Source organism: Mustelus asterias, chromosome 21 (genome assembly GCF_964213995.1).
Source record: "Mustelus asterias chromosome 21, sMusAst1.hap1.1, whole genome shotgun sequence".
Lineage (NCBI taxonomy): Eukaryota > Metazoa > Chordata > Chondrichthyes > Carcharhiniformes > Triakidae > Mustelus > Mustelus asterias.
This window is the reverse complement of record NC_135821.1, coordinates 46,788,040-46,814,194: the sequence shown is the minus strand read 5'-3', so window position 1 is coordinate 46,814,194 and position 26,155 is coordinate 46,788,040. Positions and strand designations below refer to the sequence as shown.

At 44.2% G+C, this 26,155-nt stretch overlaps 1 protein-coding gene across 1 annotated transcript in view; it reads right to left on the bottom strand.

The window, feature by feature from the left end:
* Positions 1–26,155, bottom strand: part of csmd2 (CUB and Sushi multiple domains 2) — a 1,866,499-nt gene that overhangs the window by 43,261 nt on the left and 1,797,083 nt on the right. The window contains exons 60-64 of the mRNA XM_078237109.1: positions 21,208–21,381; positions 14,506–14,679; positions 13,355–13,428; positions 5,804–5,915; positions 3,700–3,879 (exon numbers count right to left, since the gene is read on the bottom strand). Of these exons, the coding sequence (XP_078093235.1) occupies positions 3,700–3,879; positions 5,804–5,915; positions 13,355–13,428; positions 14,506–14,679; positions 21,208–21,381 (714 nt within the window). The remainder of the gene's footprint in view (positions 1–3,699; positions 3,880–5,803; positions 5,916–13,354; positions 13,429–14,505; positions 14,680–21,207; positions 21,382–26,155) is intronic.

The window sequence follows — 26,155 nt, the reverse complement described above, 5'->3', positions numbered from 1 at the left end:
GTATTAGAAGTAAGGTACAGTTTTAAGATTACATTTATTTTTTATTTCAATATTTGTGTGCTAAGGGTTCAAACTTCAGTTCAGTTTCATGTGAAACAAAGATGCCTGCTTGTCTCTAGTTTACTTTCACTTAAAACTTTGCTGGCATTCTAACATTAAAGACATCAAGCAATTACTGGCTTTTAAAAATAAATTAAGCCGTTGCTTAATTTGTGAGGCCCACACTAAAAAGCAGAAGCATTTGAGTTCAGTTGGAGCCAGGTAACCCAGAAGCAAGAAGCTTTCCACTGAAACTGTCAGTACAGGAAGGACAATGCAGAGAGACAGGAAGCAAGTCCCAGAAGTTAAAGAATAGTCAAAAATCAGGTAATAAGAGTTCCGGGATGTTAAAGAAACAATGATCAGACATCGGGTAAAGGGTTCTGCTCAGTAAAGTCAGGAGCAGAGAGAAGGCTCCCAGTAAAAGACAGAGTGAAAGCTGCAGATCTGGAAACATCAGCAAGTGAGAAATCAAACATCTGAGATGGTGCTAAGGTTGGGGTCACTTTAATAAAGCAGTGATGTTCTGTTGGCATGGCTAGGCATCTGAGAGATTATATGGAAGCTTGAATGCACATGGTTGTGCAGGGCAGAGGATTACAAAAAGGAGAGGTTGAAATCCTGGGTATGGATCCTTGGTGAAAGCATTAAGAGCAAGCATTGCCTGGGAGAAGATACCAAGCACGATCTATGAGAGTGGAGTTTGGAAACCCTCATGTGAAAGTTAGAGTTCCACTGAGACCAGTTGGCTCAGAGTGCAACAAGCATATGGCAGGATTTGATGAGAAATCTACAGAAGGTGTTTTGGGTGGTATCCGTCACTTGGTTTAGAGTGTGTGTGCGTGTGTGTGTGTCTGACGACACTTTGTCTATTGGTTTACATGGACTGTGTACATACTGAGAACATTAGAGGGCATGGTAAATTTTGTAACGTGCATTACTCTTACAAATCTGTGTAATCATAATCTTTTTTCTTGATTAAGATATGTTTTAATCTTTTGTTAAAAGTTAATCAGCAGTCCTGTGACTGTATCTAATGCATCTAAACAAAAAATAAAAGTTACGATCTGCCAAACCAGGGTTCCACGCTGGGATCTGACTGCCCAGTAACATCAGCTGGGATAATAGAATGGGGATTGAATGGGATGGAATAGGATGCAATTGTGCGAATTTGCTTTTGCCTTCACCTTCAGTGTAACATATAAATATGCAGTTATTAATTTAAAAAACAGTGAATATTTTCTGTGTACCTATATTCATACATTTGTGCATATATAACATATATCCATACCATACAAACACTGCACGCTGCCATTGAGGCCTTATTGCTGTTGAATAAAAATAAAATCAATTGAAACAGTAGATTAAGTTTCATTATTGCTGACAAGATTCAAACCAAGTCACAGAAACAAATGGACAGTACACTGATCCAAAGTTCCACTCCCTGTCTCCAGCACAGTTACCTCCTGTGTGTGCCACTCCTTTGATTAGCAACTTGCAAAAAGTTGCTTTGCGAAGATAATTTTGCTCAAGAAATAAAATGACTCATAACCTTGTCAGTCTTTATGAGGTGAAGGAATAGAATTATATAGAATCCCTACTGCGCAGAAAGAGGCCATTTGGCCCATCAAATCTGCACCGACCACAATCCCACCCAGGCCCTATCTCCATAACCCCATGCATTTACCCTAGCTAGTCCTCCTGACACTAAGGGGCAACTTAGCATGGCCAATCCACCTAACCTGCAGTTACTGTGAAAATTCCCTAGTCGCCACATTCCGTCGCCTGTTCGGGTACACTGAGGGAGAATTTAGCATGGCCAGTGCACCTAACCAGCACATCTTTCTGACTGTGGGAGGAAACGGGAGCACCTGGAGGAAGCCCATGCAGACATGGGGAGAACGTGCAGACTGCGCACAGATAGTGACCCAAGCCAGGAATTGAACCCGATTCCCTGGTGCTGCGAGGCAGCAGTGCTAACTACTGTGCCACCCGACAGTTGCTTTGTGTGTTATCACCCTAATTGATTGTGCAAACATAACAAAAAACAAACTATTAGAACCAACAAATTATCAGGTAACTAAATGTTTGAGCAATGAAAAATCAATTAAATGGCAGTCATTGGAAAAAGGACGTTATAAAGAGAGCATCTCCTTATTAATACTATTCAAATTGAGAAAGAACAATGATAAAGTTTACCAGGGTTTTTCAAAATTATCTCTCCTCCTTTGAATATTTTTGTTTCAGCAGAGAATATGAATGACATCATTTAGAGAAATTGATTTTGAGGAATTACCTGTTGAGGGAGCCATTTATCCTGATCGGTAAGGGAATTAGTGGTTATAGGGATCAGGTGGGTAAGTGGAACTGATCCACTTCAGATCAGCCATGATCTTATTGAATGGCGGGGCAGGCTCGAGGGGCTAGATGGCCTACTCCTGCTCCTATTTCTTATGTTCTTATGTTCTTATTTACACAAACCAAACTCATGGTCATGCAAAAGGCCTGCAAAATGAGCGGCACGGTAGCACAGTGGTTAGCACTGTTGCTTCACAGCTGCAGGGACCTGGGTGCGATTCCCGGCTTGGGTCAACTGTCTGTGTGGAGTTTGCACATTCTCCCCGTGTCTGCGTGGGTTTCCTCCGGGTGCTCCGGTTTCCTCCCACAGTCCAAAGATGTGCAGGTTAGGTTGATTGGCCATGCTAAAATTGCCCCTTTGTGTCCTGCGATGCGTAGGTTAGAGGGATTAGCGGGTAAATGCGTAGAGATATGACGGTAGGGCCTGGGTGGGATTGTGGTCGGTGCAGACTCGATGGGCCAAATGGCCTCTTTCTGCACTGTAGGGTTTCTATGATTCTATGAAAAGGTAATCAGGAACCAATCTGGCTGCGATCAAGTGGAGCAAGACTACTCTTTCTCTCTCCAAGGGAGCGGGTTCAGCCCTTTCTCTGAATGTAGGCTACAGTTACAATATTCTGACAGCATCTGAAGAGAAGCAAATCACTCTTCCCTGATACAGTATGGTGGCACAGTGGTTAGCACTGCTGACTCACCAGTGCCAAGATTCGATCCCCAGCTTGGGTCACTGTTACGTGGACACAAGGAGAAGGTGCAGTGTGGAGTCTGCACCTTCTCCTTGTGTCTACGTGAGTTTCCTCCGGGTGCTCCGGTTTCCTCCCACAGTCTGAAAGATGGGCTGGTTAGGTGCATTAGCCATGCTAAAATTCTCCCTCAGTGTACCTGAACAGGCGCCAGAGTGTGGCGACGAGGGGATTTTTACAGTAACTTCATTGCAGTGTTAATGTAAGCCGACTTGTGACACTAATAAATAAACTTAAGCTTAAACTTAAAACACCAGTTGAACTGTAAATGTACCTGAGAGTGAGAGAGAACAGATCTAATACACAATGCTGCAGCCGTACATGTAACTGAAATTAACATTTCACCGCTCTCACACGATTGAGTCGCTATTTCAGGCAAACCTCTTCCCCCAAATGAAATTAACATTCACTCAAATTGACATATCTTAAGACAGAACCAAACTGATTAGTTATTAGGTGAAGTGACACAACCAATAATGAGGTTCTCTCTTTAAAGCACAGGCATTATTCTCCATATGCAAGCCACTGATATAGCAAACAGGCCTTTTGAAGAGCTTACCATAACAGAGAGGCTGTTTTCCTGTCCAGCTTCCATCAGGCCGACAGGTTCGATGCTCTGACCCTCCAGTAAGGTAGAAGCCAGACTGACATGTGTATATCAAAGTGTATCCCAGTGAAGGCAAATCGATGGATCCCACAGTCACGTAAGGAGGAGTCTCAGGTTGCTTACAGTGGTGTGCTGAAAAGCAAATTTAGACCGTAAGACATAAGAGCAGAATTAGGCCACTCGGCCCATCGAGTCTGCTCCGCCATTCAATCATGGCTGATATTTTTCTCATCCCCATTCTCCTGCCTTTTCCCCATAACCCCTGATCTCCTTATTAAATTTAGGTAATTTTATGATCCTGAAAGCCACATGATAGAAAACGACCGTCCATTAAATAGTTGATTATGCTCGGTTGGTAACTTAAATAGAACTTCAGATTTAAAGCGTGCATTCTGGGCAGTAATTTCAGCTGCATTATTTGCAATTATCAAGCAGGGCAGTGAGAACAGTCACTGCTTCCTGTGCATGACTACGGATACAAGGATACACCAATACTGATAACACGTTACATCTTGAAACACTGGCTGCTACTGACATCTCTGAAAATACGGGGCTGCAAAATTTGCTTTCCATTAGAAAGAAATAGGTTCTGATTCTCAGTATATTTTCATCTGGCCATTCGTGAGATAAAGTACACATGAACTGTGCTCTCCCTGATAATCATCTGCATCGATCTTTTTAGTTTGGGTCTTTTAAATAGTTCAGCCAGTCCCTTAGTTCAGGCTAACCTCATCCCTGGACAGACCCAGTGGTAGGGGGTGGGGAGTGGGGAATTCATCTTCTGCTCTACTTCAGCAGCAGGAATGAACCTTCCTTGTCTTATCCAGTAACAGCACCACAATGCATTTGAACCCCAAATATAGTGCTTGGTATGTACAAAGTATTTCTTTCCAGTTTCATCTTAGAATCCTTACAGTGCAGAAAGAAGCTATTCTGCCCATTGAGTCTGCACCGACAACAATCCCACCTAGGTACTATCCCCGTAACCTCCCGTATTTATCCTGCTAGTCCCCCGGACACGAATGGGCAATTTAGCACGGCCAAACAAACTAACCTGCACATCTTTGGACTGTGGGAGGAAACCGGAGTACCCAGAGGAAACCCACGCAGACACGGGGAGAACGTGAAAACTCTACACAGGCAGTGACCCAAGGCTGGAATTGAACCTGTGTCCCTGGCGCTGTGAGGCAACAGTATTAACCACTGTGCCTTCTGAGGTTCTACGATCTGAGCAAAACTAAACACAGTATCCTTCACTTTCTATTGAGTGGGCACCCATCTGGCATTGCCAGAGCAAAATCAGCAATAGATCCCTTCTGCCTCGTTTGGAGTGGATGATCTCAATGGTACCTACTCAATGTACAAACACTCCAATTTCCAAAGCAAGGAAATCATTTTTCAGGTAAAATGTACCAGAACGTCAGCCCAAACCCCCGCTTACTCATTCTGCCTCTTTGAGGCAATTTCTGATTGGCTGTCACTCTTTACATTAGGAAATGGCAGAGACAAAAGTGGAAAATGCATCCTATAACTTTATAATAAGCTAGCAGGAAACATGAGGATAGAATCAGAGCCACACCAAAGCCCAGTCGTGGAGAAGTGAACAAGGATAAACTAAATTCCTTGCTGAGTCAATGTCAGGTCATGAGAAGCTCACAGCTGAGTCATCAACATGTTTTCTTCACATCTTTTCTGTGCACCAGCAACCACAAGGGTGAATTTCACAAGACATGAAAGTGCACTTTTGTTGTTTACATCAGCAAATGAAATGCTTTCTTTGAGTGAGAGGGCGATCAAAAAGGCTATTCAAGAAAGGAAGTATGTGGATTCATGAATTCATGGACCAATATAGTTGCAATCAGAAATTTGTCCTGAGCATTAAGGAATTGCCCATATTTTGACATATTTCAGCACTAACTGATGACACTCTGCACCAACAAGCAGGATGCATGAGCGAATCGATTTTTCATTTTCCGGTCGTAAACTGTTAAATCAAGGGAGTGTGAACTTTGCAACAAATTCCACTGATTTAATCAAGACCCAAAAAAGGACTTACAAATACATTCTGGTTGAATGCCACTCCAGGTAAGATTGGCGACGCATGTCCTTGTGGTTGACCCAAGAAGAAGATAACCTTTCTGGCACTTGAAGCCCACTGTACTTCCAACCTGTCTCAGAATGCACAAGTATGTGTTAGTAAACCAGAAATGAATGGAGGTTTCAAATATCCATCCAATTTAGAAATGTACATATTTCATAATGTGACTTTTTAAAAATTTGTTCGTGGGAAATGGGTATTGCTGGCTGGCCAGCATTTATTGCCCATTGCTAGTTGCCCGAGGGCAGTTGAGAGTCAACCACATTGCTGTGGCTCTGGAATCACATGTATGCTAGCCCAGGTAAGGACGGCAGATTTCCTTCCCTGAAGGTACATTAGTGAACCAGATATACTCAACATGTGGCCTCAACAACAGCCTATACAACTGCAGTAAAAGATTTCTATTCCTATACTCAAATCCTATCACTATGGAGGCAAACTTTACATCTGCCGTCTTTACTGCTGTACCTGTGCGCTTACTTTCAGCCACTGTTGCATGAGGACACCAGGGTCCCACTCAGTATCCACCTCTCTCAACTTACACCCATTCAAGTAATAATCTGTCTTCCTATTATTGCTACCAAGTAGACGACCTCACTTTTTTCCACATTATACTGCATCAGCCATACAGATGCCCACACACTCAGCCTGTCCGAATCACTCTGAAGAATCTCTGCATTCTCCTCACAGCTCACTCTCCCACCCAACTCTGCATCATCTGCAAATTTGGAGATAATACATTTAGTTCCCTCTTCCAACTCATTAATATATAATTGGAACAGTTGGGATCCTAACACAGATCTCTGCAGTACTATTCACTGCCTGACAATCAAACATGTTTTCATGGTCATCATTATTTTAATTTCAGATATCTTTTGCTGAATTCAAATTCCACCATCTGCCGTGGCGGGATTTGAACCTGGGTCCCCAGAACATTGGCTGAGTTTCTGGATGAATAGTCGAGCAATAATATTGAACATCGTGGATCCTTATTATTATTTCAATGAGCTCCTTTGATGAGATTAAGTTCGTAAATCATGATTTTTATTTACTGGTGCTTGTACCCAGGAGCAGAGTGAAGTATTTGTTCTCGTGAGAGACTTCCAATGGCAAGACTCCACTGCTTCATAAACCAGTGGATTGTCTCCGGTAATTACTTCTGAATTCTCGCTTGCAATTAAGCTGATCTTGAATGGGAGCATCACTGTTGGGAAATTACCAGCATTTCTACCATGCCTGTTTCACTTTTATTGGTCGTAATCACAATAAAACTGGTGCCAAGATCAACCCCCAGGAAAATACAAGCAGGTTCCCTTATTAAGGATCACTGGCACAGAAAGTCTCTCCCTAGTGACCATCGCCACAGTGATTTAAATGTTTTTGTTTAGGTCTTCGGATGACCCATTTGGAGTGTAATGGACAGCAAAATCATCCCCGCTCGCCTTTGGGCCAAACACAAGGGTGGATATACGTATGTGTGTGGAACAAAAATAAAAGCAATTTTCAGTTAGGTATGCAGTATCGTTAACATTATGGCTGGAATTTTATCGACATGCCAGAATCAGGGCAGGTGAGGCTCGCAGGATGGAATTCTCCGTTGGCCTCGGGCGGGATTTTACGAGCCTCACCCAAGCGAGGTCGCAAAATCCCGGCCAATATCTGGGTTGAATATGGCCGACTAACACACTTACTCTGTTTAAGTTTTAATATATATTTATTAGTGTCGCAAATAGGCTTATATTAAAACTGTAATGAAGTTACTGTGAAAATCCCTGAGTCACCACACTCCTGTTCAGGTACACCGAGGGAGAATTTAACATGGCCAATGCACCTAACCAGCACGTCTTTCGGACTGTGAGAGGAAACTGGAGCACCCGGAGGAAACCCACGCAGACATGGGGAGAACGTGCAGACAGTGACCCAAGCCGGGAATCGAACCCGGGTCCCTGGCACTGTGAGGCAGCTGTGCTAACCACTGTGCTACCGTGGATATCATGTGGTTTCTGTGAAAGAATGTGTGATTATCTTATCTCCAAATCATTTTTAAAATTTTAATTATTTAATTCTTTGAAATCATCAATACCATACATAATCATGATTAAATATGATAGCTGCACATTGTGCACTCTGCTGCTACCACATTTAACTGCAAATATCTACTGCATGCACACAAGGATGTGGTGGGCATCAAACAAGGAAAAACATGATCTCGGATGAGAGGGGTGTGGGAAGAGACTGAAAGCACAGTTTATCACAGTTCACAGATGGGTATGTAGGAGGCATTTAAAAGCAGGGAGGGAAGTAGTGAGGCAAAATGATTTGGGGATAGGATTCCAGAGGGCGAGGGTACATTGACTGATTAAGTTTCCCCCGCTGGTGAAGAATAGGGGACAGCGAACTAAGTGAGAGGAATGCAGGGTGGGTATGGAGGTATAATTGCAGAAGATCACTCAGATGAAGTACAGTGAGGTCATGAAGTGATTTAAAGTAGAAGTCAGCATGGAGCACCAGTGGAGCCTATCAAGTAGCTCCATATTCTTTCTTGGTATATGAGCCTCACTGATAAGGCCAGCACTTGTTGCCTATCCCTAATTGTCCTTGCGAAGGTGGTTGTGCGCAGCCTTCTTGAACCGTCGTAGCCCATATAGGTAATATCGGTGCACCAACAGTGTTGTTAGGGAGTTTCTGGTTTCTGAGCCATTGGCAGTAAAAGAATCCAAGTCAGGATAGTGAGTGGCTTGTATGGAAACTTGCAGGTAGTAATGTTCCCATGTACTGGCTGCCCTTATCCTAGTTGGTAGAGGTTACAGTGTATCTTGTATGTGGTAAACACTGGTGGTGGAGGGTGGGAACGTTTAAGCTGGCGGATAGATTCCTGATCATACGGGCTGCTTTGTCTTGGTTAATGTCAGTTTCCTGAATTCTGTTGGAACTGAACTCATCCAGGCAAGTGGAGAAGATTTTATCATAATCCTGACTCATGCCTTGTGATGGTGGACAGGCTACAGGGAGTCAAAAGGTGAGTTACTCATTGCAGAATTCCCAGCCTCGAACCTGCCCTTCAAGCTACAGTTGGCTGTTCCAGTTCAGTTGCTGGTAAATGGTGAACTCCTCAGGGGTTGATAGTGGGGAATCTGATGCAGTGCCATTGATTGTCATGGGGGGGATGGTTAAATTTTCTCTTGTCAGAGATGTTCATTTCCTGGCACTTTTGTGGCACAGTAAGAAGTTTAACAACACCAGGTTAAAGTCCAACAGGTTTATTTGGTAGCAAAAGCCACAAAGGCATTTGCTACCAAATAAACCTGTTGGACTTTAACCTGGTGTTGTTAAACTTCTTACTGTGTTTACCCCAGTCCAACGCCGGCATCTCCACATCATGACTTTTGTGGCATGCATGTCACTTGGCACTTATCAACCCAAACTTGAATGTTGCTGCATGCAGGCATGTACTGCTTCAGTATCTGAGGATGATACTGAATATCAGCAAACATCCTCACTCCTGACCTCACGATGGAAGGAAGATCATTGATGAAGCAGATGAAGATGTGTGGGCCTAGGACACCACCTTGAGGAACTCCTCTGCATTATCCTGGGGCTGATATAATTGGCTTCCAACAATCACAACCATCTTCCTTTGTGTTAGGTATGGCTACAACAAAAGGAAAGTTTTCCCTCTGATTCACATTGAGTTCAAATTTGGTCAAAGGTCCTTAATGACACCTTGGGTCAAAGGCTGCTTTGACATTAAGAGCAGTCATCTCAACTTACTTATTCAATTCAGCTCATTTGTACATGACTGGACCTATATTGAATATGTGGGTGAGGGCAGAATGGCACTGGCAGAAGCCAAACTGCGGAACAGTGAGAAAGTTAATGCTGTCTAAGTGCTGTTCAATATTATTGTCAATGACACCTTCCATTACTTTGCTGGTACTTGAGGGTAGACTGATGGGGCGGTTATGGCTAAACTGGATTTTGTTCTGCTTTGTGAACAGGGCATACCCGGACAATGTTCCACACTGTAAGGTAGATACTAGTGTTGTAGCTCATCTGAGCTTAGCAGATGAGGTGCAGTGTTTGAATAAGAACCTGCGGCAGGCTTTGCGTCTCGGAAGAATATTCTGAATGTGGAAGAACGCAATCTGCAGTGGCAGACGTGGAGGTAAGTAGTTTAGTTCAGAACTCAAGAGGACACCAACAGTCATGGTGATTGATGAAATTGGAGCCAAGCATACACGGGTGAAGATAACGTCTGCAGTTGATGGATGTTGGAGGAACATTGGGGCGGCACGGTGGCACAGTGGTGAGCACTACTGCTTCACAGCTCCAGGGACCTGGGTTCGATTCCCGGCTCGGGTCACTGTCTTTGTGTAGTTTGCACATTCTCCTCGTGTCTGCGTGGGTTTCCTCCAGGTGCTCCGGTTTCCGCCCACAGTCCAAAGATGTGCGGGTTAGGTTGATTGGCCATGCTAAAATTTCCCCTTCGTGTCCTGAGATGCACAAGTTAGAGGGATTAGCGGGTGAATATGGGGGTAGGTCCTGGGTGGGATTGTGGTCGGTACAGACTCGATGGGCCAAATGGCCTTTCTGCATTGTAGGGTTTGTATGCTTGTATGATTTCTATGGAGGAAGGAAAGGCGAGAGAGGAATTTGATATCAGTTTGACTGCAGATAGGGAGGCATTGATATTGTTGCATGTGGTCACACTTTAGAGGTCGAAAGGGTTTGTAAAGTGTTAGGAAGGATATTTTAAAAGACAGAAGAGAGTGGTGTGTGGGGATATGTAAGGGAAATGGAATGAGGGACTGATTGGCAATCATCGTATTTGTGTGATGATGTGAATATGTGGGCCAAACATGCAGGGCAGGATAATGGGTGACAAAATCCCCAAAGAGTAGGGGCGGGATTTTCCGGCCATGCTTGTTCTAAGACCAGGAAGTCCTGCCCGAGGTCAAGAGACCTTTGCATGTTTCACCCCCCTCCCCTCCCCCCCACCCTGCCCACTACGATCCACGCGGCAGGAGGGAAGGGAAAATTCTGCCCCAGGTGTCATTCGGTGTAAAAACAGAGAAATGGTTTTGGGTAACATGTGTAGCAAAGAGATCTGTGCAGGGAAGGGAGTAAAAAATTCTGAATCATTAAAGATGGACAGCAGGGTGTTTTGAGTTGAAGTAAGGGGCAAAGGAGTATGGAACTATGTCCAGGTCAGCCAAGTCATCCACAGAAATGTGCGCGAATATTATGGTAGGATTTACAGCTGCTGAGGTGATCTCTGTAAAAACCACCATCAGTCAGTAAAATATGTCCTGGAGCTCACATTTCAATGTACTCTTCTAAGGGCCTACTTGCAAGAGAAATAATGCCCCGATTTTGCAGTCAGTGGGTGAAGGAACGGCATTTGCCATTCACTATGCTGACTGCTCCCCACAGTTTTTGGAGTCTTTTGAGTAAAGGTTTGCTGTCATCGGGCATATTATCCAGCACAGCACCACTCCCACTCCACGGGGGATGTGTGAGCGGAGCTAGCAACAGTGTGGCCCTTCAACCAGTTGAAAAATCTCCACCGCCGCATGCAGAGTTGAAGCCAGGGAGAAGAAACTATGAACTACAGACTAAATCTAAATCATGTTCAGAAAGTGAATTAACAAGAGGGAAAGAATGAAGGGGTGAAGAAAGAGAATTAGAAGAGGCACAAAGTAGAAAAACATTATAAAAAATCCTTCAACACAAATTAAATGCTGAATTGACAGCTGTAAAATTAAATTTCCAGAGAGGCTGTTCAACAATATTTGTGATTCAATGCACCATTAATAATTCAATTATACTTTAGTGTTTCTCTAATCCATCCATATTACTTAAGTCCCTTGCCCTTGGAACCATTTTTGTAACTCTTTCCTGCACTCTCTCTAAAGCCTTTCGAAGGTGCAGTGCCCAGAATTGGCCACAATACTCCAGTTGAGGCTGAACCAATGTTTTATAAAGGTTCAGCATAACTTCCTTGCTTTTGTACTCCATGCCACTATTCATAAAACTGAGGATACCGTATGTATTTTTAATAGATAATAATAATCGCATATCTACTGCCAGCATTACTATGTTCTGTATGGTGGCATAATGGTTCTATTACCAGGATACTAATCTAGAATACTGAGCTACCAATCAAGAAAATGAGAACTTGAGAATTTGAATTCAGTGAAAACAACCTGAATTGTCATAACATCTGAAATGGTTCACGAATGTCCTTTAAGGAATGAAATCTGCCATCTTTAGCCAGTCTGCCCTATGTGTGACTCCAGGATTAGCTTAACCCAATCGGCTCAAAACTGCCTTCTGAAGTGACCTAACAGCATTAAAACCATAGAATCATAGAATCCTACAAGTGCAGAAGGAGGCCATTCGGCCCATCGAGTCTGCAGCGACCACAATCCCACCCAGGCCCTATCCCCATAACCCCCCCCATGCATTTACCCTAACTAGTTCCCTGACACTCAGGGGCAATTGAGCATGGCCAATCCACCTAACCCGCACATCTTTGGACTGTGGGAGGAAAGCAGAGCACTCGGAGGAAACCCACACAGGGAGAATGTGCAAACTCCACATAGACAGTGACCCAAAACGGGAATCGAGCCCAGGTCCCTGGCGTGGTGAGGCAGCAGTGCTAACCACTGTGCCACCATGCCGCCCAGTGCGTGTGGTGAAACTGCTATTCTTTGAAGTGCTGTTTTACCACATGCACTATAGTGGTTCAAGATGATGACTCGCCATCACCTCCTCAAGGGCAATTAAGGATGGGTAATAAATGTTGGCCTTGCTGGAGATGAGCACATCCCATTGACAAATGCAAGAAAATCATGGTATATTTAATGTTGAAGATGCTATGTTGTGATATACATCAATATATGCTGCATATAAGACCACAAGATATAGGAGCAGAATTAGGCCATTCGGTCCATTGAGTCTGTTCCACCATTCAATCATGGCTGCTAGGTTTCTCAACCCTATTCTCCTCATTACCTTTGATCTCCTTACCAATCCAGAACCTATCTTTGTCTTAAATATACTCAATAACCTGGCCTCCACAGCCTTCTGTGGCAATGAATCCCATAGATTCACCACCCTCTGGCTGAAGAAATTCCTCCTCATCTTGTTTCTAAATATATGTTGTAACATAATACCAATATATGCTGTTGTTCTCTCCAGCCTTGTCATTTTAACCCTTAGATAGTACCAGAATTCTAACAATACAGTCCAGGCAATATTTGATTACCCAAACTGAGTTCTCACTGAATGAGACTTTTGCAGAGAAATATTTCCCATCATTTACTTCTACAGTTTGTCTGAGCCCCACTCCAGGTATCAGCAGATTGTCTCACTATAATGGCCATAATTGACTATCTTTGCACTTCATCATTAACCATTGCAGTGTTAGTGAGGTCAGCCATCCCTGTTTAAACTGGCAAATACTGTGTGACATTTATTTGGTGCAACTGTGTCTGTACCACTTACCTGGTAACCTTGGGAATTGTTCTGTATTCCAAAAATGGGTACCCCTGGGTCAACACAAGTGGTGTGTGTTGAATCTTAAGAGAAACAGACATGAGGTTAATGTGCCATTCAAAATAATTCAACATTCAAATCAAAATTTGAAAAAAGAACCACATAAGAATAAAATGCAATGATATTTCATCCTTGTGCTGCAACCTGGTAAATCTGGAGTGTGCAAGGAAACTGTAGGGTATTACAACTTAAAAGACTAAGGGGACACCGTGGTAAGGGGAAGGGGATTGAAACAGTTCCATTCAAAATTCCTGCTTATTCAATCAGTAGCCAGCTGACACTGCATCAGAGGAGGTCGGGAGGGAACCAAAAGAAAATCATAAAAGAGGTTACTTGCAGACCCTCTCAATCACTCAAAATTGAAAATCATTTCTTACACACTTGACGATGTCCAAAGATGTGTGGGTTAGGTTGATTGGCCATGCTAAATTCACCCTGTCAGGGTGATTAACAGGGTAAATATGTGGGGTTACGGGAATAGGGTCTGAGTGGGATTGTGGTCGGTGCAAACTCTATGGGCCAAATGGCCTCCTTCTGAACTGCAGGGATTCTATAATTCTACAATGGCACAGTGGTTAGCACTGCTGCCTCATAGTGCTAGGGACTGGAGTTCGATTTCCGGCTTGGATCACTGTCTGTGAGAAGTCTGCACGTTCTCCCTGTGTCTGCGTGGGTTTCCTCCAGGTGCTCCTGTTTCCTCCCACAGTCTGAAAGATGAGCTGGTTAGGTGCATTGGCCATGCTAAATTCTCCCTCAGTGTACCTGAACAGGTGCCGGAGTGTGACGACTGGGGGATTTTCACAGTAACTTCATTGCAGTGTTAATGTAAGCCTACTTGCGACACTAATAAATAAACTTAAACTTATTAGCATTGAAATGGGAGGCAAAAATGAAAGACTTGCATTTACATAGTGCCTTTCACATTGACTGGATATCTCAAAGCACGTAAATATCACAAAATGTTATTTGCGGAAACATTGGATAATCAGATTCTGTTGGTGCCACAAACATAAAAATATGGCCCAGGCAATGCTTAGTCTCCAAGTTGAGTCTCTCACTTAAAAATAAACTTTTACAGAGAAACATTTTCCATCATTTACCCATGCAGGTTGGCTGAGTTCCACTCCAGACACCATCAGACTGGCAAAACCTTCGAGACGATCCCACTAGTACCAAGGGTGGATTACAGGTGAAGAAAACAGCAGATTTGTACGTAAATCCCCTGTCTTCTCGCCTTCCCTGAGCTGGAATTCCTGGGTCTCCGCAAAACACAGCTGGAGGAGCAGAGGGACAGGCGAAAGGCAAGAATCAGTACTCAGAAAACACAATCACGGAGATGTTCATCTTTGAAATGGTACATTGATTGACCGTCAGGTCATGGCTGGGTTAAAAAAGATATCATCTTGCCTGTCTTGAACCTTGATCTACCTGGGCTTGAGCTTAGGAAAGGGAGCTGACTATTGAGGAGTAGGAGATACGAGTCTCAGAGGGCTCTGATTCTAATGATGAACATCTACTGAAGTATAGAGCTGCAGCTTAAGCTAATCCCTTGTGAGGATCTAACAATCTGTCAACCATGTGCTTCAGTGCGTTATATGAAGACCATCTTTAGTGCTCTTGACAGTGTAAAGGTCGTGCTGGGTCTTAATACGATTACAAGTTAGAAGCAAGCAAGAACAGGCAAGTCAACTCATCGTAGCTGATCCATCCTGAAAATTCTCCTGTCTCCCATCACAAAACCAAGTGGTTCTGAAATGAGCAAGGATTTTTTTCTTTCTCGCATTAATCAGAAGTCTTTTCCAAGAACTGATCGTTCTTTGTATGAAGTTTCTGATATTAGTCCAAGTTATTATTCTGCCAGCTTGAGATTACTCCCCTTTGTTCTGACATTCTGATTTAATTTGAAGTGATTTTTCAGATTTACCTTTTACCATTCTACGTACTTCAGTGGGATTCCCATTATGCCCTTGAGTCTTTTCTATTCCATTACTCCATATACTTTGGCTTTTATATGTGATATTATTTCCATAAATGAGGCTTAGCTCTCCAAGGTCTCAAAAGTATTCATTAGAAAATATATAGGCAAGTTTCAGCTTGCGAGCCCAGGATAATAAATAGATACCTTCCTGTAAATTTTTCAGCTATTGGGTTTATCATGCGTTTCCCTTGGAGATTTATTCTGCCTTTGAGAAGTGGAATGAAAGCAGAGCAGACATCAACAAGCAAATTTCTCGAACCACATATAAATTTACATTCGATATAATACCGACCAAATTTCAGAAAGAATACAATGAACGAACACAATCTTTGAACCAGGCTACAATTTTGTCATTAACTTTTAAGTACACGGTTTTTAAAAATATATATTTTCAGCTGTCGGACCTGACTGACTTGGGCCATCACTTTTGAAGCTTCCAAATATATTCCGATTTGGACAGCTCACCTGACATAAACATGATTTCTTGAAGCTTGTTAGGTACAAATAATTGTCAACTCAGTTCAGTAGGTGCTGCCTGTCTTGCACATCTAACTGAATAAATCGCACGGCATGTTTACATTTCAATTATGTGGCCATGTTCCTCCTGCAAGTAAATTTGCCCAGGGATAACTGAACAAACATTTGCATTGTTAGGATGGGGACATAGCTCTGATCATAGCTGTATATTTTGAAATGTTGAATTAAATAGGCTATCCCAAGTCAAAGTCAATGACAACGCTTTGATTTTGTAATATTCCCACTCAGTCATTTCCTTTTAGGGCAGCACGGTGGCACAGTGGTTATCACTGCTGCCTCACAGTGCCAGGACCCAAGTTTAATTTCAGCCTCGGGTCACTGTCTGTGTGGAGTTTGCACGTTCTCCCCGTGCCTGCGTGGATTTTCCCCTGGGTGCTCTGGTTTCCTCCCACACTCCAAAGATGAGCGGGTTAGGTTGATTGGCCATGCTAAATTGCCCCTTAGTGTCAGGGGGATTGGCAAGGTAAATAGGTGGGGGTTACGGGGATAGGGCCTGGATGGGGTTGTTGTTGGTGCGGACTCAATGGGCCTCTTTCTGCACTGTAAGGATTCTATTAATCTAATAAGCCTAGCTTCCTCCAGTCTCTCAAATCACTCAGGAAATGGTTTTGTTGTGCCAATACCCTGCTATGAAAGGTCTGAAAGACAGTTTATTTATTTTAGCTTTTCAAACCCATACTTGATTTAGAGCATTCAGCAAACCCTTTTTCATTGCCACAAACACAGACCACTTATCCACTCTGGTCCTGACCCCATTCCAAAGCTTGAGAATGTGATCATTTGAATAACAGAAGCAGTTTCTATACCACGAACAACGCTTCTGAGGTTCCTGCCCTCCAACGATACTGGAATTTCAACCAAGATACCCTGCTGTGCTGTCAAAGCATCTCCAGAAGTCTGACCTGTTATCCAGGTTCATAATTTCAAGTGTGGGCTGCATTATAAAGTGCTGATTTGCTACTTCCCTAATGGCAATTAGCACTGGGATATGGAATTATTGGGCCCACTTGTGGCCATCATAAAGTAAGTACATCTGCTACAGACAGGCATGATGAGCTGAACCAATTGGAATTCTGGTGTAGCCCACGGAAGTTTGTGTGAACAGAGGACCTTTTATAATGTTTTTTAAAAATGTATTCTTCTGGGGGCATCGGCAAGGCCAGCAATTGCTGTTCATCCCTCATTGCCCTTGAACTGAGTCCCATTTCAGAGGAAGCAAGCACATTGCTGTGGGACCAGACTTGCATGTAGCCGAGTTCAGGTAAGGATGGCAGATTTCCAAAAGTCGACAATAGTTGCATTGTCACCATTACTGAGACTAGCTTCCGATTCCAGATTAATTCATTGAACTTAAATTCCACCAGCTACCGTGTTGGCACTTGGGCCCATGTCCACACAGCGTTAGCCTGGGCCTCGGGATCATTAGTACAGTGACAACACCACTGTGTATTAGTCTCCCCTGTGGGTTGACGTAAACCATGGAATGAATTATTGCTGGTAAGCCGCACTCTCAATTCTAAAGTCATGTGTGGCTTTTTGCGTCCTCTTTATCTGAAATTCTTTAGACAGGTCATGTGTGAGCTAAAAGTACAAATGCAATCATCATCTAAGCTGGATTCACGTGGAGGCATTTGGATCCTGAACCTACGAACGTGCAGGAGAAATCAGTAAACAATACTTAACTGACAAAAATAAACAGCTGGAGCCAACCTTTATCCTTCAGACCTGTCAAAAACTGCACTCCTGGGGCTAAAATTCTGCCGTGCCACACATTCATATATCGTTCCGATGTACGTAGGCTGACAGACATGTTCTGCCTCAACAGCACCGAGTCTGTTTCTCTTTTTCCCCCTGTTGTTGAGTCCTGCTTCAGGCATCCACAGTTATTGCAGGTCCTGGCAGGGGTGGAAACTCATGACATTCATCAATCTGCTGCAATCCACTGAGAAAGTCAGCAGTGATTATCCCCCTCCAACAGTTTAGGTCTTGTCAACTGTTTACACCAGCGTGCGGGGTAAACACACTGGCTGGAATTTTCCAGCCCCACCATCCCACATTACGGAGGCAGCTCACCACTGGCAATTTGTATGGCTCATCCGACCTGCTGCCAGGGACTCTCAGTGGCTGGTGAGGTGGGGGTTGGGCGGGGGGGGGGTTTGGGGCTTGACTTGGGCAGGACCGGAAGATCCTGTCAGAAGGTAGGGCTGGAAAATCGCAACACCATTCCTCTGATCAGAGATTGCTCAGTTTGGGAGCAGCTAGGTCGGGCCGCTTCCCTGGTGTTTGGTCATCCATGTCTACGATCTCCAGGAACTGCTCAGAAGTGATAGATGGCATAGCATTGGCACTGGGTTTCCGAACGGGGGTAGGTCTATTATTCCAATGGAAAAGAAAACTATAAGTGAAATGTCCCAGATATCAGGAAATGACTGAAAACCAAAAGGGAAGCATTAAACTCGTGGGGGCACTTCCCTTTGGGGCCTCAGCTTAATCACTCATCATTCTGGATGATCTGTGAGCCCACTGAGGTGTACAGATAGTGTGGCACCTTCATTTTATTCCATAGTTTGCAGAGCTGCAGCTCTTTCTTTTCCTGGTGTCACCATCATATGTTGGGAAGTAACTGTATGAATGTTATTCCTTGGTTGAGTGGAAAAGTTGAAGGCTTAGTAAAGAGTAGAAACAGAGAAATAGCCTGCCGAATTCCCAAGAGCTATAGGCATGGGTGGAATCATGGATGGTCTACCTGACATTGTACTTCATCACTCGACTACTGTCGACACACACTAGTGACAGCCACAAGAGTCCATGGCCCCCCTGAGCTTGAATAAAAGCCAGCTGAAAACATTTCCTTTTTTGGTGCCACAGAAGAACCCATTTGATAGGCTGTGCACAAAGCAAATATTTAAAGGTTTTATACTCGAAAGACAAGGCTGTTACAATTATATGATTTAGTCAGGCAAGAGCTTCAAGTTTCTAGGTGTCCAGATCACCAAAAACCTATCCCTGGTTCCTCCATGCCGACGCTATAGTTAAGAAATCTACTTTCTCAGGAGGCTAAGGAAATTTGGCATGTCTGCTATGACTCTCACCAACTCCTGCTTTGTCCAAGACAGTAAAAATCTACAAAGGGTCATGAACGAAACCCAGCCCATCACGCAAACCAGTCTCCCATCCATTGACTCTGCCTACACTTCCCGCTGCCTCGGAAAAGCAGCCAGCATAATCAAGGACCCCACGCACCCCGGACATTCTCTCTTCCACCTTCTTCTGTCGAGAAAGAGATACAAAAGTCTGAGGTCACGTACCAACCGACTCAAGAACAGCTTCTTCCTTGCTGCCATCAGACTATGAATGGACTTACCTCGTATTAAGTTGATCTTTCTGTACACCCTAGCTATGACTGTAACACTACATTCTGCACTCTCTCCTTTCCTCCTCTGTGTACGGTATGTTTTGTCTGTATAGGGCGCAAGAAACTTTTCACTGTATACGAATACATGTGACAATCAAACCAAATTAAAATCAGAAGACAGAAGAGAACAAAGGGAAGACATTTTAGCAAGCAGTTTAACGCTAAAAGAAAAAAAAAAGTAAATTTATGTGGCGTCGTTCATGACCTCTGGACATCCCAAAGCTGTTTATAGCTAATGAAGCACTAAGTGAAGTCACTGTTGTAATGTGGGGAACGTGGCAGTCAGTTGCAACCAGGGAGCTCCCTACGAAGGATAGGATTATCCCCTGATCCATGTAACACACGTTGGGTACAATGTTATCTTCTTGAGGCATATTCCTTTGAAAGTTTGCCCCACCATAAAGTCAGATTTCAGCTGGGTTAGACCAGGAAGGGCAAACGCTATTTAAACATTAACAGAATGGGTTAAATTGCAGATTTTTTGGTACTAATGACATGAAAAATCAACAGCAGCTTGGTATGCAAAGCCCAACACTCAAGGGGATGAGAATTTATGATCCTTCCAGTGTGCTATCTGGCAGGAATTGAGCAGAGGACTGGAAATTAAACTGAGACCTGTTTCTGTGGGACTTTATCCAGGCTGGAGCCTCAGTCAGTCCCAAACACTATCTCTCATGGTCATGGATGGGTGGGCAGGAGGGGGATGGGGTGTCCCAGGCTGATTGTTTTGTCAATCATCCCATACAATAATGCTCCAACTTCCTCTGTGTACATCTGAGAGACAGTTTTATGGTTACAAGCCAAGGTTGTGACTGATCTCTGCAAGCGGAAAATATATCGCACTTTCCAACTCAGTTCTTAATGGCTTTGGGTGACAGCAAAGGATTGCCCACAATTTTGTCTGAGCCAGAATAAATTTAAAGCCTTATTCAAAAGAGCCACAGAGAAGCAGAAGTGTTGCAGTCCTGCAGTACAGGTTGCTGATCTGAAGCTGAGGTTGAGACGTGTCATTCGGTTGGGATAAAGCAAGCTTTACGTTGCATCTAACCCATGGAGTATGTGGTTCAATGGTAGCGCTGTTGCCCTGGAGTGCAAAGGTCATGGCACATAATTTTGGCTGACACCCTGGAACTGAGGAAGCCTCGACTATTCTGCAGAACATGCCGTGTTTTGGAATTTAAATCAAGGCCCTGGTCTGTCCTCAGTTCAATATCCCACAGCAGCATTCAAAAAAGAGCAGGGGAGTTCTCCTGGCCAATAACGTGTCTTCAGTCAACACCACTGCAATCATCAAAACTCAATTTCTGGTCAATTAATGGGCAGCATGACGGCACAGTGATTAGCACTGTTGCCTCACAGCATCAGGGACCTGGGTCTGATTCCAGCCTAGGTTGACCGTCAGTGTGCAGTTTGCACATTCTCCTTGTCTCTGCGTGGGTTTCCTCCGGGTGCTCCGGTTTCCTCCCACACTCCAAAGCTGTGCAGGTTAGGTGGATCGGCCATACTAAATTGCCCAGGATGCATTGTCTAGGGGGATTAGAGGGGAAAATATATGGGGTTATGAGGATAGGTTCTGGATGGCATTGTTTGTCAGAGAGTTGGTGTGGACTCGATGGGCCAAATGGGCTCCTTCTGCACTATAGGGATTCTATAAATTAACTAACTACTGTTTTTAAGGTCTTGCTGTGCTTAAATTGACTGCTGTATTTCCAACTTTACACATCAAAAGCACTTAATTAGCTGCAAAGTGCTTTGGGACCTCCTGAGCTTGTGAACGGCACAGTGAGTTCTTTCTTTCTGCACCTGGCTTGTGTGTAAGTGAAGCTGGTGATGGGTGTCAGAATGAATCTCGCACATTGATTGTATACTTACGGAAGCACTGTGGAATCTCCCCAACCCAGGTCCCATTCCCCTCGCAGGTAAGCACAGCAGGTAACGAGAGCTGGTATCCCTCAGTACAGGTGTAACTGATGCTGGCTCCCCAGCTGAAGTCTGTCCCTATGACAATTCCGTTGAGGATTCTGGGAGGAGGTCGACATACGATCGCTGCAAAAGAGGATAACTCATGAGAGACTCCAATTGCTTCAGTGACAGGACATCGACACGCTACACCATTCAACCATCAGCATTTCAATATAATTGAATATGAGAACCCAATGCCGTGCTAATTAAGTGTTGCCTTACAATGGGGTGCTGTTCTTTGTCTAAGACTCCATTCCAGCAGCAAAGAGGAAACTCATGTCTTTAAAGCATAACAGAGAATTGAACCAGGATTTGAAAATAAAGCATTCATGGGATGTGAGAAAAGGCAGAGAAAATGGGACTAGAGTGAGTAGCTTCACTTGAGAAGTTAACATGAAGCTAATGACTTTCTCCAATGTTAGAACTGCTGACATTCAATGGTTCGAATTATGACCTGTAAATCCTGGAATCATTCCAGTCACTTGTCTCTCAGTCCTCTTTAATGTATCAATTTCCTTTGGAAGACTAATTTTCCTGAAATTTAGGGATGGCACAGTGGCAAGCACTGCTGCCTCACAGCACCAGGGACCTGGGCTCGATTCCAGCCTCGGGTGTGTGTGGAGTCTGCACATCCTTCCCATGTCTGCGTGGGTTTCCTCCGGGTGCTCTGGTTTCCTCCAACACTCCAGGTTAGGGGGATTGGCTATGCTAAATTGCCCCTTAGTGTCAGGGGGATTAACAGGGTAAATATGTGGGGTTACAGGGAATAGGGCCTGGGTGGGATAGTTGTCAGTGCAGACTCGATGGACCAAATGGCCTCCTTCTGCACTGTTAGGATTCTATTCGACATCATCAGGCATGGATTTATCAGTTATTTACAGAATGTTAGCTGACTTGACTTATAGCTATAAGCCTTTGCGAGCCATCATTAGCCTTGTTCAGAAAGAGTTCCCATTAAGTGGATGTTTGCAACAGGGTCACAAGTCAACACCAAAATCATTTTACTTTGTGAATTTTGCTAACCAAGATACATTAAAATGAGCCTCTCTCTATCTGCTTACTTGATCAAATCCTGTCTGATATTCTCAAGCACCCCCTAATATTGCTACCCAGTAACTCTGCAGATGTCTCATTTTCTGGTGTTTTTATTAAGGTAATGTCATTGTAAATAGCATGGGGACCCAGCACAGATCTCTGCAGGGCCCTTTCCAGGCAAGGGAAAACTCAATTGATCCCTCTCCACAAAAATAAATCAGAGGATAAGGAAAATTTACATCTGGAAATACCAGGGTAGTCGCTGAATAGAAGCACCTGGACTGTTTGTTGCCAGTGAAGCAGCTTTGTAAACACTGCAAATGGGCAAAAGACTCTGCAAGGAGCACAACAGATGCTGATCATAAAGCTGCCAAGGGCAGAATTATTTGATGCAGCCTGCGCTGATGAAATGAATATATTAAAATGCAAATTTCATTTGTCTGCAGCACAGGCTCAATAATTAAAAAATACAAAAATAGTTCAACACAATGCTGAAAGCCAAAATGCCAATTTTGAAAGTGATCACTCAGTTTGGTCCCGTTTGTTGACTGATTCCATTCCGATAGGAAAAAATATATAATCCAACAGTCCGCATGAAACACCTGCTCCCGTGCGTCGCTCTTCAACAACAACTCGCATTTATGCAGTGCTTTTAATGTAGTTAAATTAAAATATTCTCAACGTGTGTCATCGGAGCATCACCAAAGCAAAGCTCAGCACCAAACCACACAAAACGATATGGCCAAAGGCTGGGTCAAAGAGCTCGAATTTAAGAGGCGGTGGCACAGTGGTTAGCACTGCTGCTTCACAGTGCCAGGGACCAAGGTTTGATTCCCGCCTTGGGCCGCTGTCTGTGTGGAGTCTGCACATTCTCCCTGTATCTGTGTGTGTTTCCTCCGGGTGCTCCCGGTTTCCTAACACAGTCCAAAAAGATGTGCTGTTTAGGTGCATTGACCATGCTAAATTCTTCCTCAGTGTACCCAAACAGGTGCCGGATTGTGGCGACTGGGGGATTTTCACAGTAACTTCATTGCAGTGTTAATGTAAGCCTACTTATGAGTAATAAATAAACTTTTAAAAGGAGTAGCAAGGTGGAAAAGTTTAGGGAGAGAAACCCAAAGATTACGCCCTTAGCATCTGAAAGCACTAACGGTGGAGATTAAAATCGGTGGTCTGTGCAAGAGGTCTGAATTGATGGAGTAGAGAAATTGGAGAGGGTTGTATAGTTGGATGAAGTTGCAGATGTAGGAAGGATATCTGCAGGATATCCACTGGTTCTGGCAGGATTTGAAAACGAGGATGAGAATTTTAAAACCGAGGTGATGTCAGGCTGGGAGCCAATGCAGGTCAGTGAGCACAGTGGGAATGGATGGTGTGCCTTATTGGTTCAAGTTTGGACATGGGTAGCAGAGTTTTGGATCAGATTAAGATGGGAGGCTGGCCAGGGAAGCACTGGAATAGTGAAGTCCACGGGTAACAAATGAGTGCTTCTACAGCAGAATAGCTGAGGCTGGATGATTCGGATAATGTTAATGAGGTGGCGCTGCAGTGAAAATGTGATCGGAAGCTCATTTCTCTCCTTTCACCTTCTCCCGCGTGTGCTTCTCTCCTCATACACTTGCCATCCACCCCCTCCCTCGTTCATTCCGGTTGTGTCCGCTTCTTTGCGCACTCATCAGGCTTCTTCCTCTCACTAGGCCAGGTTGCCAATCTCTAACTCCTCACCCGCACAATTCATGCTGGCGATTTGCAGGGAAGGTTTTACCTGGGTCTGTGCCCAGGTGCGATGGATCATCTGAGTCCAGCAAACCAAGGTAAAATTAGGCTGGTTGGAATGCACATCTGTAAAAGAACCTGCCTGTTCTTTCTCCATTAACTTGCAAGGTGTGTGCTTTGAGTCGCTTGATTTTTCCTGAGACAATTAGATACACGAGTAGGGCAGATTGAGGAAAATTCCTCTTATTTCTCAAGTTGCCTTCCTCAACAACTGATGCTTGACTTTTCCCCATCAGTTCATGCTGCCATTCCTCTTCTCTCCTTATCCCTCACTCTCCCACATTTATGCTGTCAACTTTCCCCAACTGCTTTGCCCAGTTCAAATTGGCTCCTTCTTGCATGGATCTTTCTTCATCTTAACTTGATAACACTGATCCAAGAGATTGAACAACTTATGTTGTTTGCGAGATCTCTGGGATCAACAGCCTTGGAAAGATGAAGGACTGATTTTCATCAGCAAGCACATCATCAACTATTTCCAATACAATGATTGTTTGTGTGGACATTCATGCACAATACACTGGTCACAGGGGTGACAGATTGGGGCCACTTATTCATGTCTGTTCTATGTTTTGCAATCTCTCTATCCAAATTAAGAGCAGTTGGAGCTGTCTGTTAATGTTTTTAGTTGAGCTTTATTGCATATTTGATGGAAGTTCAAGTCAGTCTCATGTGAGCATATGAAAAGGGAGATATATTTAAGATGTGGAGTTGCTGGCGTTGGACGGGGGTAGGCACAGTAAGTAGTCTCACAACACCAGGTTAAAGTCCAACAGGTGTGTTTGGTAGCATGAGCTTTTGGAGTGTTGTCCCTTCATCAGGTGAGTGAAGAGTTTGGTTCACAAACAGGGCATATATAGACACAAACTCAATTACAAGATCATAGTTGGAATGAGAGTCTTTACAGGTAACCAAGTCTTAAAGGTACAGACAATGTGAGTGGAGAGAGGGTTAAGCACAGGTTAAAGAGGTGTGATTTGTCTCCAGCCAGGACAGTTAGTGAGATTTTGCAAGTCCAGGCAAGTCGTGGGGGTTACAGATAGTGTGGCATGAACCCAAGATCCCGTTAAGGCTGTCCTCATGTGTGTGGAACTTGGCTATCAATTTCTGCTCAGCGATTCTGCGTTGTCATGTGTCATGAAGGTCGCCTTGGAGAATGCTGACCGAAGATCAGAGGCAGAATGCCCGTGACTGCTGAAGTGTTCCCTGACAGGAAAAGAACACTCCTGCCTGGTGATTGTCGAGCGGTGTCCATTCATCCATTGTCGTAACGTCTGCATGGTCTCGCCAATGTACCATGCCTCGGGACATCCTTTCCTGCACTGTATCAGGTAGACAATGTTGGCCGAGTCACAAGAGTATGTACCGTGTACCTGATGGATCGTGTTCTCACTGAGATGATGGCATCCGTGTCGATGATCTGGCACGTCTTGCAGAGGTTGCTGTGGCAGGGTTGCGTGGTGTCACTGTTGTCCTGAAGGTGGGGTAGTTTGCTGCGTACAATGGTCTGTTTGAGGTTGCGCAGTTGTTTCGATGTGATGAGATGTTCGTCTTCATCGATGACATGACATTGGAGAAGATGTCGTAGCTTCTCCGCTCCGGGGAAGTACTGGACGACGAAGGGTACTCTGTCCGCCGTGTCCCATGTTTGTCTTCTGAGGAGGTCTGTGCGGTTTTTCAGTGTGGCACGTCCGAACTGTTGATCGATGGCTTGAAGACGAACATCACGTCAAGGCCATTCCCACACCTCCACTACTTGCCTTCAAACAATCACACAACCTCAAACAGACTATTGTACGCAGCAAACTACCCAGCCTTCAGGAGAACAGTGACCACGACACCACACAACCCTGCCACTGCAACCTCCGCAAGACGCGCCGGATCATCGACACGGATGCCATCATCTCACATGAGAACACCATCCACCAGGTACACGGTACATACTCTTGTGACTCGGCCAACATTGTCTACCTGATACACTGCAGGAAAGGATGCCCGAGGCATAGTACATTGGGGAGACCATGCAGACGCTACAACAACGGATGAA